This window comes from Myotis brandtii, unplaced genomic scaffold (assembly GCF_000412655.1).
Source record: "Myotis brandtii unplaced genomic scaffold, ASM41265v1 scaffold68, whole genome shotgun sequence".
In the NCBI taxonomy this organism is placed as follows: Eukaryota; Metazoa; Chordata; class Mammalia; order Chiroptera; family Vespertilionidae; genus Myotis; species Myotis brandtii.
In genome coordinates this window covers 3,059,370-3,073,951 of record NW_005370657.1, presented here as the reverse complement: position 1 = coordinate 3,073,951, position 14,582 = coordinate 3,059,370, and the positions used below count along the sequence as shown (strand labels likewise).

Genomic DNA, 14,582 nt, shown 5'->3' with positions numbered 1-14,582 from the left:
GGGGGGGGGGGGGGGGAGGAAGAAAGCACTATATTAGCTATAATATAATTGTAAATAAAATAAGTATCATAAAAGAGATACACAAAACTATAAAAGAGAAAAAATGATTTGGGGGAAATCGGTGGACTTTGATTTATGGTCAGGATTAAGAAAATATCTGCTCTAGCTCAAGAAGTAACAAAGACAATCAATACAGTTCTCCTTTCTCTGAAGAAAATCAGCCTCACTTGGCAGGACCTGATTCCAAACACCAAGGATACTTAACAGAGTAAAGCAAATGACCTGATTTATCCTGACCAACTGCTTATGGACTTTTCTCACTTCCCTAGAATGTCCCGTCAGTAATCCCAGCTTCTAGCCTCTCCCAGTTTGTAATCAACACGCATCTCTTTCTCCTTCTTGGGGGAATTAAAAAGTCAATTTGCTGGAAAAGGGTGGGAAACTCTATCAACATAAAGACAATTTAAAACTGAGATCAACTTAAAACACTTTAGATACCCTGCTCCAAAGTTGAATTGTGAAACTGCAGATCTGCTAGTATTCAGAAGCATGAACCTAATAGTTCGAAAGGCAGTGGGTTTCTAAATTCTGCAGCTTAAATTTGGAGTTTTAATTATATGATTGATGCTTAAATTAATTAATTGCAAAGTGTATGCTAATTGTTTAATTGGTTGCTTGATCTATATAGATCATTTTTTGAATTAAATGAGTTGATTTACAAAGTTTATTGATTGGATGTGACAATGAATTATTTCACTGACTACCTGATTTGCAATTTTCCCAATTAATTCACAAATCCTTTGCCGCAATTCTGCTTACTGAGAGAGAGCCTACTTCAGGTGATCTATACTCAGTCTGTCACGATTAAGAGATATTTATTATATAAAACAGGTAATAAGGACAGATTAAAATTAATGGGAACTGTAAATCTGCTAAATGGATGGATAACAAGAAAGTAATCTGGCTATGTTTGTCACTATAAATTTCCTGTATTTGCAATGCTGTTCATTTAAAATTCATCTCTGAATGGTCTGGGAAACTTACAGATCTTTGCAAGAGGTTAACAAACACAAAACATGTGCAGAAGCAGAAGAAAGCCATTCAGATGAAGAAAATGTCCTGGTGGAGGACCTATGAGCTTTGTGTCCAGGAAGACCTGAGTTCAACCCTAGCTCCATCACTCATGGGCTCTGTGGTTTCAGAGAACAAGCTTCACCTCCGTGAGTTTCAGTTTCAACTTCTATAAAAAGGGTATAATCGCCTAACTCAGGGGTGGTTGTGAGGATTAGATGAGATAATATATAGTGCTGAGCATAGAACAGAGGTAAAAAAAAAAAAAAGGTATGATAACTATAAAAAGTCAGATGGAAAATAACTTTGACAGTAATGTCAATCCTTAAAGATAAACTGTGTGGATAGATACTAGCCAGAAAACAACAATGAAACTGAGTCCTATGTGCACACATCTGTAGCCGGAGTTAACATGTCCACTGTGCTCCAGCCTTGGGGCCACTGAGCCTCCGGGATTTTATGACCAGGGCAGACACTGATGAAGCAAGCAATGGACAGCCCAGATTATTTATTGCTGTGTAAATTATCCTGAGGAATGCCTGTGATTCCCCAGCATCACAGAGGTTTCAAGGGCAAATAATAAGCCTATTGATCAAAGCAGAAAGCCAAGCACTGGTATCAGAAGAATTCTGCTTTGATTGTCATGGGAGGCCCACAAATCCCCTCAAAACAAACTCAACAAATGTCACAGGCTTAGATCTGAGAGCCAAAAGACTCACTGCCAAGTGCTGTTATTCTTCCCAGTTCTAAATACAAGGTGTGAAATCACTTATTGTTTCAAAAACACATTTGCCTAGTGCCTGCCCAGTGCTGCTGCCTGACCTGACACTGGGAACCCAGCAAGGAGAAGAATAACTGGCTCACTGTGTATTTTACAAAACTTCGGGAAGTCTTTTCTGGTTTATCAGTAAAGTTTAGCAGCAAACAGTGCTCCAAACCCTAAAACCTCTTAATTGAATGCCTAAGAAAGAAAAAAAAGACTGAAATTCCATATTCTGTGTATGGTCATAGTGGTTCTTTTGTGCCTTTATACAAGAATGATTAATGAAAAAGCTACTGTGGTATTTTGACTTCTAAACTGCTTCAGGACTCCAAATTAGTACTAGTACAATAACCATTAGTATCATTAGCTACATCTATTGCGTGCTAAGTGCCAGGAATTGTGCACAGTGGTTTAGACACATAAGCTCACTGAATCTTCATAGCAGCTACGTCACATTGTTATGTGTGTGTGTTTACAAATGAGAAAACTGAGGCTCAGCGAGGTAAGTGGTTTGCTCAAGATTAAAGAGAGTGAGAGTCAAACCCAAGTAGTCAAGAACCCTCACTCCTGACCCCCACCTATCTCTCTGCCAAAGCCATGGTGTGTTCCTATGGAAATGTGCCATACTTTGAAAAGGAGGAGGAAACCACGTGCATTATAAAAAATTAGAAGCGTAGAGATATTTATTTCAACCTCCTTGCTGTTACAGCTGGGAAATAGATGCCTAGAAAAGAGGAATAAGATGGTCGGGATCACCCAATTAAATAGGGCCAAAGCCAGGTCTAGAGAACTCCGGTCTCCTTGCTTCCGTTCCATTACTCTTTGATCAAATCAGAAATTGGTGGCATTGTGAAGTGGGGAGGGGAACAAAGGGGGGCAGCTGTGGTCTCTGACTCAGGAATTCCCCAAATATAGACATCTGGGACTTATAAAACAGTGAGAACAGGGGTGCCTCCTTATGACATAGTTCAGTGGAATGAAGAGAGGTTTTGCAGTCAGATCTGGTTTCAATGCTAACTCAACCATTAACCAGCTGTGTGACCAAATCTCTCTGAGTTCCATTTTCTTATCTATAAAAAGCTTTCATTGATTTCTCTAGGAGAATCATTTGGAAAAGTGATTCTCCTCTGTGGTCTTCCAGAACTTGGTTGATATTTCTGCGTATACCATTGCTCCTTTTATTATTTATGCATCTATGTTCTCCTAAAGAGCAGGATCCTATTGTCCCTGCATCCTCACTGAAGAGTAAGTGGCCGGCATTTAGAAAGTACTTAACAAATATTTGTTGAATGAATGAATATATGAATGTGTAGCCTGAATCACACTGTACCCATAAAAAAAGCCATAATGGGTATTGTTATTATTTTTTCATTCTCACCCAAGGATATGTTTTTTTAATTCATTTTAGTGAGAAAGGGAGAGAAACATCAATGTGTGAGAGAAACATTGATCAAATTAATAGGCAGAAGACCAAACTCAGGCTGCCCCTCCTCCTCCTTCTCACACACCAAAAAAAAACACACACAACAAACAAAACCCACTCTTCCAATGCTCCCTATATCAGTGAAGGGCACAACATACAAAGTTGTGCAAATCAGAAATCTTTGATACCTCTCCTTTCCCACACTTCCCGTATCTAACTCATTCCTAAGTCATGTGAATGTTTATCTCTTAAATTTCCAGAATCTGTCCCTTTCTCTCAATCTCCACTGTGGCCCCTGCCTACTTCTCGGTCTCTTTCCACTCCACTTTCTCTTCCCTTCTTTGTGCTCTGGCCGCACTGGCCTTCTTTAGTTCCCTGACCACAACATGCTCCCTCCGGCCGCAGCATCCCTGCCATGTGGTTCCATCTGCCAGGACCTTCCCCTCCAAATGCCTCTGGTGTCACCTTCTTGGGGAATTTCTCCCTAACGCAACTCCCAGGCTGGACTCTCATAAACAGCATTCCTTTCCTTTAGAGCACTTAGCTCAGTTTTTAAACAAACCTTATTTGGTTTAACTTTTTAAATTTTCTGCCCATTTCCTTCACTAGACTGTGGAACTCATGACAGAGAGCCCACATGTGGTTCCATGAACCACTGTATACTCAGCAAAGTGCCTGGTATACCGTAAAGCAAACACTCAATAAATATTTATTGTATACAATGACAAGTGAAATGAGTCAGTTACAAAGTGCTAATACATTTGATAATTTCTTCTTCCCCACGAAACTATGAATTTTTAGGGGGAATAATTAGATTTCTCTTGTACATTTTATCCTCAATACCTACACCCCAGAACTCCATAAATATTTCCTGAATGAAGGAATGACTGAGGAGTTAAGCCTTCAAGATTAAGCAGGATATCAAGAAGAATGAGAGAGGCATTCCTGACTAAGGAAACAGCAAAAGCAGGCATGGTATCAGTGTTGAGAAGATGCCATTTAAAGAATGTGATACATTAGGATGCATGGGAGTATAGCTGGGGGGTCAGAATGGAGGTTAGGCTGTATTATTTAGGTAAATGATTCCCAATGATGACCCTAAGGAATATAAATTAGAAACAAAAACCTACAAATGGGAGAAGAGTAGATAGAGATGGGCAGGTAGACAATAACGGGAAGGAAGAGGTAGACAAGGAAGGAAGGAAGGAAGGAAGGAAGGAAGGAAAGAAGAAAGAAGGAAGGAGGGAAGGGAGGGAATTCTAACTGCAAAGTTGTCGGAAAGCATATAAGATCAAATATTCCTATATACTTTCATGGCAAAGCACAATTACTTGCATCATCAGGGAAGGCTAAATTATGCTACTGTTGCTGAACTACCACTAGTTTGGTTTGTAGTAATAGATGGTTATAGTTACAGTATTTATCAGCAACAGAAATGAACATTTACTGAGCACTTCCCATGTATTTTCTTAATTTTATTTTCATAACTACCCCCTATTAGGAAGTTTCTATTCTTATTTTACATATGAAACCTGGAGCACATGGGGTTGAAGTGATTCATCCAAAACCAGCCTGATAAGGTATTCACGCCAGAATTCAAATCCAGACTATGGCTTTGGATCCCCCACTCAACCACTATGTTATATGCTGATTAAGAAGGCAGAGGAAAATGTTAATACATTTTTAGAGCAGTGGTCGCCAACCGGTGGTCCGCGGACCACTGGTGGTCTGTGAGGTCCAAAAGGTTGGCGACCGCTGTTTTAGAGAGCTTCTATGAAAAACTATTAAAATTAAGAAAGTTTGATACTAAAGGAGATAAACCCTCAACTATCTACAAAACCCACCAAGTTTCCCAAGGGCTCTAGATAGCTGAGGTTACATTAGAATGAAGTGGATCTGTAGTGAACTCCATTGCACGGTGAAACCATGTCTTTATATATTCTAGAGTTGCACTTCCCAACATCTGGCTACTGAGCACATGAAATGTGGCTAGCCTGAATGGAGATGTGCTGTAAATAGCAAATAAACACAAGATGTCAAGCATGTGAAAAGATGCTCAACATCATCTCATTAGGGAGTTGCACATTAAAACAACAATGTGATACCACTGCACACCTATTAGAATAGCTCAAATCCAAACCATTTACAAAACCAACTGCTAGTGAGGATGTGGAGCAAGAACTCCCATGCATTGTTGATGGAAATGCCAAATGGTATAACTATTTTGGAAGACAGTTTGCAATTTCTTAAGAAAGCTAAACATAGGCTTACCATACAATCCAGCAATTGCACTCCTAGGTATTGGCAAAATGAATGGGAAACTTATGTCCACACAAAAACCTGCACATGAAAGTTTACAGCAGCTCTAATAACTAGAGGCCTGGTGCACAAAATTTGTGTATGGGTAGGGCCCCTAGGCCTGGTGGGTGAACAGGGCCGATCTATGGGGCGACTGGCAGGGTGATCAGGGAGCCCCCGCTACCCACACAAAAACCTGCACATGAAAGTTTACAGCAGCTCTAATAACTAGAGGCCTGGTGCACGAAATTTGTGTACGGGTAGGGCCCCTAGGTCTGGCGGGTGAATTACCGTTCGGTTGATTTCCATATTAGGCTTTTATTATATAGTACTAGAGGCCCAGTGCATCCCTCGGCCTGGCCTGCACCCTCTCGCAATCTGGGACCCCTCGGGGGATGTTGGACTGCCAGTTTCGGTCCTGTCCGCGCATCATAGCAACCAGTCGTTCCACCATTCGGTTGATTTCCATATTAGGCTTTTATTATATAGTATTCCCACAAACTGGAAGTAATCAAGCTGAACTTCAATAGGTGAATGGAAAAACAAACAGTGGTGACTGCCAGTTTCGGTCCTGTCCCCTGAAGGCCAGGCCAAGGGACCCCACTGGTGCACAAATCTGTGCACCAGGCCTCTAGTGTGCATATAAGATCTTTGATTAATCTCTTCCCACCCTCCCCCTCTCCCCTTCCCTCTGAGATTCATTAGTCTGTTCCATGTTTTCATGCCTGTGCGTTGAGCGTCTACCCCCTGGTGGTCATTATGTGTCATAGCTAATGGTCGAATGGTTAGGCTTTTATATATATAGATTCCCACAAACTGGAAGTAATCAAGCAGAACTTCAATAGGTGAATGGAAAAACCAACAGTGGCACATCCATACAATGGAATATTATTCAGCAATATAAAGAAATGAGCTATGAAGCCATGAAAAGACACAAAGGAACCTTGAAATGCATATTACTTAGTGAAAGAGCCAGTCTGAAAAGGCTACAAATAGTATGATTCTAACTAGCTGACATTCTAGAAAATGCAAAACGATAGGAGCAGCAAAAAAATGAGTGGTTGCCAGAGTTGAGGGGGGCTGGATAAAGAGATGGAGCACGGAGCATTATTAGGTCAGTGAAACCATTCTACATGATACAATCTTACAACGAGTGCACTCTAATGTAAATGACTGACTTTAGTTAATAATAATGTATCAATACTGGTTCATTGATTGTAACAAATGTATCACACTAATATAAATCGTTAATAAAAAGGAAAGATGAGAGGCAGGAAGTAGATATGTGGGAACTCTATACTTTCTGTGCAATTTTTCTATAAACCTAAAACTACTCTAAAAAAATAAAGTCTATTAAAAATGTTTTAAAATCTTACAGGTAACCAGCCTTCAAAATTACATAAAAAACAGAGCCACTTGATTCACATGAAGCCAACATATCACTGGCTACAATAAATGTTAGTAAGATAAACTTCCCTATGAAAAGACATTGACTTAAATTGGGTCAAAAGAGAAAACCCTCACAAAATTATTCATCATATCTAAACCTAAAAAGCTGAACAAAGATATATTACACTAGACTAGTGCAAAGAAGAACAAGGGGGGAAAGCTAATTGTACTGCAATAAAGAAAAAAAAGGGGGGGAACAGGCCACAATACAAAAATAAAACAGGGCTGTTTTATATTGAAAAAAAGTATAACTCACAGTAAAGATATGAAATGCATGAATCTTTTTGTGCACTGACATATACAAAATGGAAACTGCTGAAATCTCAGGAGAAATTGACAGAAGCATACAACAAAATGGAAACTTTAATCCATTTCTCTTAATCATCCATAGATGAAATAGTTAAAAGATGCAAGAACATGATAGTAATTAAAGATGCTGATTTAATAAATATATATTGAATTCTGTAACCTATACAGAATAATTGTTTCCAGAATCCATAAAATACTTATAAAAATTTATTGTATAGTAAGCTGCAAAATATAAATAAACCTCTAAGCAGAAATTTTATACGCCATATTTTCTGATCAAAATTCAATAAACATGAATCTATATAACAAAGTCTAAATTCAAAAATTCTTCCAAATAGATAGTTTCCCCTAAAAATCACTGCATCAAAATAAGTAGGATAATAAATACCACATTCCAATTTTGCTCAAGAGCTAACAAAGGAAGCCAAGAATTCCAGCTAAATTCTCCATTCCTTCCCTGCGGCCAAAGCCTACTACCATAAACAGTTTACAAGGCAGAGACAAGAGAACAATGTTCTTAAATAAATGGTTTTCTTGACGACCAAAATGAAATGAGAGGAAGGGTTCTTTCCCATGCATCTAGCAATTTGGTCCCCAGTGAATGAAGAGCTCCTCCAAAGGGCCAACCCACTGGAAAGATCAAATAAGGACCTATTCCCACACCTAAGTTCAAATAAGCTAGAAAGAAAACACTTGCCTCACTGATAAGAAGAGACCCCAGGGATTTACTTTAGAGATTGTCTTATACAAAACACAACAGAGAAATCCATGTAAGAATTGTAAAAAATTTGTCCTGTAAGAATTGTAAAACATTTCAAAAGACCATAGTTTCTTTAACTTCAATACAATATAATTCTGTAATTCAAATTATAGTTATAGAGCAACTATTTAAAAAATGTCAACACGCTTGATATACTTCAGGAATATAAATTTTAATAAGATGTACTCAATTGCAGAGGCTTACAAACTATTACAAGAGATAGTCTCTATTTTGGGGGTTCAGAATTGCTAATTATATTCGTTGATCTTCCTTTTCCTCATTAATATCTGGTTTGCTTCATTTACTGCTTTCTAATAGGAATATATTGAAATTTCCCAGTTTGACTGTGGATGAGTTAATGCCTCTTTAAAACTCCCTTAAAATAGGTTAGACTATGTTGCTAGATACATACACAGTCAGAATTATTATATCTTGATGGGCTGCTCCTTTTCATTATGTAATCTACCAAAATATCCCTATTGACATGTTTTTGCCTTAAATTCTACTGTTTGATGCACTGCCATGGCCCATTCTCTCTAGATAAGAAATTTAAGTAGGGGAGAACCAATGCAGCAAAGCACTTTCAAGTTCAAGCTATGATGTACAAGCACAGAGACTCTACATTCAAGCTCTACATTTTAAAAATAATTATTTAATGAGGAATAGAGTCTAGTGACTGAGAGAAAAACTGAGCCAACGACTGGCAACAAAGAGAACTAATTCAGACCAAAGGAAATAATGCAAAAGCCTTGGCACTGAACAGACCAGGAATGAAATCCTGACTCTGCCATATCCCACTGGTGTAACCTGAAGCAAGTAACAATTCTCCTTTGCAGAATGAGGGTCATAATGCTCACCTCACAGGGAGCTAGGAGAATTCAGTGAGAAATCAGGTACGAAACGCCCAGCATGGTCCCAACTCATGGTAGGTACTTAATAAACATTAGTTCCCTCCCACTAACTCCCATGCCACATTTATCAGCAAGCCTCATAAAAGGGTTTGAAATTGCAACATGCATTTTCCTCAAGTCTGGATTCACAAACTTATCAGTGTATTTACAAGCAGATTCTGAGATGAGCCTGAGATACACAGGTCCAAGATCTGGTGAGCAACCTGACCTACATTAGTGTGGACGCCTGCTTCCCAGGCCAATGCCTAGAAACACTGGGCCCGAATGCAGGATGGGTGGCCAGGAGACAGCCAGAAACTAGAGCAGCCAAAAAAGAGGAAGGATTACTTGAGCTTCGGCTCCCGTCCTTCGCTTGTGTACTGCCAACAGATGAGCCCGATCAGGTCCTGCACCCTGGCGCTGGCCATTGTCACCACGGTCATTGGCAGCAGTCTGTCCTGGCTGGAGTGTAAGGGGAGGTAGACATCGATCTTCTTGGTGGCTGTTGTGCCTACATGACCCTGTGGACAGAACACATGCACGAGGGTAAGGCACACACTCACGGTCATGCAGACCCACCGGGCCACAACTACTGCTCTCCAGGCCTGTGTGCAGCACAGCCATCTCTGATCCTTTTTGCACAGACCTGCTAATGAGCCTGGAAAGGTCCCCCACGTGGAAATATTGTCTAGTTTTAAGGTTTTTTCCTTTAATATTCATTTTCTAACGGTCTAATTGATCCAATTTTGCCAGCAGTAAGATAAATGAGTGCTACAATTAAAACCAACAAATCAGAATGGTGAGCAGATCTGATGTTTAGTGGCAGGAGACTTGCTTTGCTACTTATTCAGTGTGACCTTGGAAAAGTCACCCTTAGACCTTGGCATCAGCTGCCCTCCCTGAAAATCGCGGTCTCACTCCTTGAGACCTTGGGAAAAGCTACATGGGAAGCTGCCACACTTTCTGAAGAAGCTTTTAGGCCTGTAGCACTGGATCAAAGGGCTTGCCTTCTCAGAGACTATGGGAGGCTAATTCCATTGTGTAGTACATCTGTTTACTTCAGTCATCTGCTATGAAGTTCAAGGGTCCCTGGTCTACCATTTTTGCCCTAACCATCATACCTCACTGCCAATCCCTCCCAAATACCTACTCCTTCTCCCTCCCAAACCTCTCACTCCCCTTTGGAACTCCAGCACTAATTAAACGTTCCCTCCAGCCATGGCCAGTGTGGCTCAATTGGTTGAAGGCTCAGGTGATATGACACCTCCTCAGAGAAACCTTTACTGATAATTCTATAGAAAGAAACCGCCCTGCCGGTGTGGCTCAGTGGTTGAGTGTTGACCCCTGAACCAAGAGGCCACTGGTTCTACTCCCGGTCAGGGCACATGCCCGGGTTTCAGGCTCAGTCACCAGTAGGGGGGACATGGAAGAGGCAGCCAATCGATGTTTCTATCTCTCTCTCCTTCTCCCTCCCTCTCTAAAAATCAATTAAAAAAAAATATTATAAAAAAAGAAAGAAGCCCTGACCACAGTTATTCTCACATATATCCTGTTCATTTTCTTCATAGCACTTAATAATTTTACATTATGTATTTGTTCATGTACATCCTTAGTGTATGCCTTCTCCACTAGCCTCTGAGTTCCATGAGGGCATCTATAATAATGTCTGCTTTGTTTACTGCTCTATACACAATGGCTAGCACTGTGCCTGGTGCATAAAAGACTCTCTCCCCAAAAATCTGTTGAACTACAAAATGAATGCATAAATAACCTAAATGACTGCCAAGATACAAGATAGAAACTCAATAAATGCTAGTTTCCTCCATCCACCTCTCTTGCCTTTCCTCTAAGGGTCTATTTCCTGGAGGAGCATGGAAAATGGAGGTACCTGACCAACCAAGTGTTTCCAGCTTTAACACTATAATTTTATCATTCTAAGGCAGAAAAAAAAAAGATCAGAACTAAGATAAGGAAATACATAAAATCAGTTTAAAAACATTTGAAGAGTAATTCCAAATCTCTTATAACCCAGCATCTAATATTAGATCCACTGATTTTTTTTTTACTGAATCTTATCTCTATGTTATAAAGCAAATAATAAAAAAGCAATTCTCTTACATAATGCATGCTCTCTCTCTCGCTCTCTTATGTGTACATACACATGCACACACTCACACCCATGCATGTTTTTCAGCCTGAAATAATTACAACTCTAAACTGCAATTGTTTGGCCTTGTCAGGCAGTTAAAGGGTTAAAATTAAAACAAGGGCAAGCTTTCTGGAGTGGATTTGTCACCCCCTTATCATTCTTCTCAATCTCCTTTTCACACCCCGCCCAGTTCATTGTCCTTGCAATTCCTTCTTATTTCCTTCATTCCTACTCCTTCCTCTGAAGAACTAGAGCTGATGGGGCTATAGGAATAACAATATCTCAAAATAGGAAGATTCAATGAGATGACCAATGTGAATGTGCTTCACAAACTGTAAAGTGCTTTAGAAATGCAGAGTAGTATGCTAAAAAGGGCCTACGTTTTAAAATCAGACCCATTTCTATTACTCAAGCCTACAAGGTTATATGAGACCAAAGGTGGATGCTATAGGAGCCCTAATAATGTGTTATTATTATAACATGTTTCTAACTATCTATCTCTCTCCCTTTCTCTCTGTAAAAAAAATCAATAAAATATATTTTAAAAAAAAATAAAAAAAAAAATAAAATCAGACCCATTTCTATTACTCAAACCTATTACAAGGTTATATCAGACCAAAGATGGATGCTACAGGAGCCCTAATAATATGTTATTATTATAACAAGAACTGATATTTATAGCTGTTAAATCAATTCTGCAAAATGTTTGCCTAAATTACCTCATTTAACTCTCACAATCACTATAAGAGGTAGGGTTCTATCATGACCCTCATATTATAGACTAGAGGCCCGGGGCACAAAAATTTGTGGACTGGGGGGGGGGGCCCTTTTTTTTTTTGGGGGATGTCCACCTGCTAGCTTAGGCCCGCTCCCCCAGGGAGTCAGACAGTCAGACATCCCTCTGGAAGCCTGGGAGCCCTCGGGGGATGTCCACTTGCCAGGGGGAGCAGGCCTAAGCTGCAGTCGGACATCCTTAGCACTGCTGAGGAGGTGGGAGAGACTCCCACCACCACCGCTGTACTGGCAGCCGTCAGCCTGGCTTGTGGCTGAGCAGAGCTCCCCCTGTGGGAGCGCACTGACCACCAGGGGGAAGCTCCTGCATTGAGCGTCTGCCCCCTGGTGGTCAGTGTGTGTCATAGTGACCAGTCATTCCCAGTTGTTCTGTTGTTAGGGTCAATTTGCATATTACCCTTTTATTATATAGGATGAGAAAACTAAGGTGTATAAGGCTACAGGCATCTACTCAAGATCCCATAACCAAGGTGGAGGAGGCAGAATTCAAACCCGGGTCTGTTTGACTCCAAAGCCCCTACTTCCAACATCAATGCCTTCTTTCCCTACAGTCATTCTAAACTAAATCAATTCCCACTTTCAAAGGTTTGGAAATCATCTCACCTCTGCTCACAATGAACCAGAAATGCCGCCTAGAGCAGTCTCCTATGGTGGGAACTAGCTCTGAGGAGCCAGCCAAGAACTGTTAGGAGATTGAGACTCCAGAGAACATCTCTATTTTAAGTTGACTAAGGGCACTATTGTTAAGGAATGATACTCCTATGAATCCCTTTATCCTCTTTATTTCACAGTGAAATAGCAAGTGTGGGGCAAACTATGAGAATAAATATGGTGGATGCTTATTAAATGAAAAAAGTGCTTTATCTTTTTAAGTCTCCTAATTCCATCTTGAGGCACTGATGACGGGAACGAGTGCCTTGCACACACATTGAAATTACATATTTTTTAATAAGGAGCCTCTACTGAAAAACTCAAGGCGGTGGCAGTTAGCTCTATCTAATAGTCCCTGTGTTGCAACATTTAGAGGGCATCATCTAAAATATAAAACAATCCATCAACATAATAGAAAGTAATTAACTTATTAAAAAAGAATAAGGTGACCAAAGGATTAAAAGTATTCATCACCCATCAAGGCAAGCAATATTTCAAAGACCCAACATCTTACTATTAAAAAGCAACTAGCAATCATAGTTTCACTGCATGGCAATTTATGTTTCCACAATATGGAATTAGGTAAATGGAGGTATAATTAGAGCATAAGGGGTCAACATAGAGAGAGGGAAAACTGGTTTAGTGCCATCTTTCTCAGTCACTCATGCATTCAACAAACACCCACTGAAACGCCATGCTGGGCTCTGAAGACAAAATCAAGTGAGACGCAATGCAGATCCTCATCAAATTCACCGTATGCTGGAGGTCTGCATTGTACAACGTAATAAAAAGCTTCAAGAGGGGGAAGGCTGTCGTGTGAGCTCAGAAGCAACCCAGACTAATGGGGGCCTCCCTCCTAGATAAAAAGAATTTGCCCTTCCATCTAATAGAACCACTAACCCAGGAAAAATGCTACTATACTTAAATACCAACTATACCTATATACAAAAAGTGAATTGAGTTTTTCTGAGACATGGGATTATGAGTGATTTTAATTTTCTGCTTTATATTTTTCTGCATTTTATATAATGAGCATGTATTATTTTTATAATTAGAGACAAAACAGTAAATATTATAATTATGAACAGAAGAGGCGATAAAAAGAACTACCACAGACGGCTTAAGAGTGTTAAGAGAAAGGATCAATTTTGAAAATGGAGCCTCTGTTAAGGCATCCAGCATGATTTATTAAGAACACACTAGGTGCCAGGTATTGTGACAGGCTGTTGAAAAAAATGTTTTAAAATGTAATTCAGACACCTTCCTATGGCAGGTTAAGTGATTTTTATCAAAGAAAATAAAAATTAATAAACCCGAAAAGAGCTGACAAACTTGGATTTGAACAACTCTCTCCATGAGCAGCCCCTAATCAGGAAATGCCCCAAATTCAGGTTTTAAAACAAAAAAATATGTATTCCCTGTAGCAAAACTATTCCTCAACACAAATGCAATTTATGAAGATCAGCTATACTCCAGAGTTCATATCACATGGCCTCTCCATGACTTGATGGCTCTGCAAATGCAGCCAAATCTCAAACTCAACATGTCCAAGACCTATTTTCTTCTTCATCACTCGTCTCTCAATCAATATTCCATCTCAGTGAAGGCTTTCACCACCTACTCTGGCACTCAATCTAGGAAACTTAACTCCTTTCTGTCTCATCTACATCCAAATGCCTCTGAAACATCTCTCAAATCTTTCTCCTCACTGTGCTGCCCTAGTTCATTGCTAGAGTATATTGAGCGGTAGTTAAGAGTACAGATTTGGGGTCAGCCAGATCCAGGTTTGAACCCAGACTCTGCCACTTCTTTAGCTGCTAGACCTTAGATGTTGGATAACTAACTACACCTCTCAGAACTTCCATTTCCTTACTTGGAAAGTAATTAAGATGAATATAAAATGCCTGGTACATAGTCACTGATTTTTCAAAAAGTGCATACATATCAATAGAATGACCAATATTCTTTTTAAAAAAATAAATCTTTATTGTTCAGATTATTACAGTTTTCCTCTTTCCCCCCCCCAT

The 14,582-nt window shown here is 39.8% G+C and overlaps 1 protein-coding gene across 11 annotated transcripts in view; it reads right to left on the bottom strand.

Annotated features, from left to right (window-relative positions):
- Positions 1–14,582, bottom strand: part of MAPKAP1 (mitogen-activated protein kinase associated protein 1) — a 190,004-nt gene that overhangs the window by 108,823 nt on the left and 66,599 nt on the right. For all 11 annotated transcript variants that reach the window (XM_005881489.2, XM_014529392.1, XM_014529397.1 and 8 more), the window contains one exon: positions 9,312–9,484. In XM_005881489.2, the coding sequence (XP_005881551.1) occupies positions 9,312–9,484 (173 nt within the window). The remainder of the gene's footprint in view (positions 1–9,311; positions 9,485–14,582) is intronic.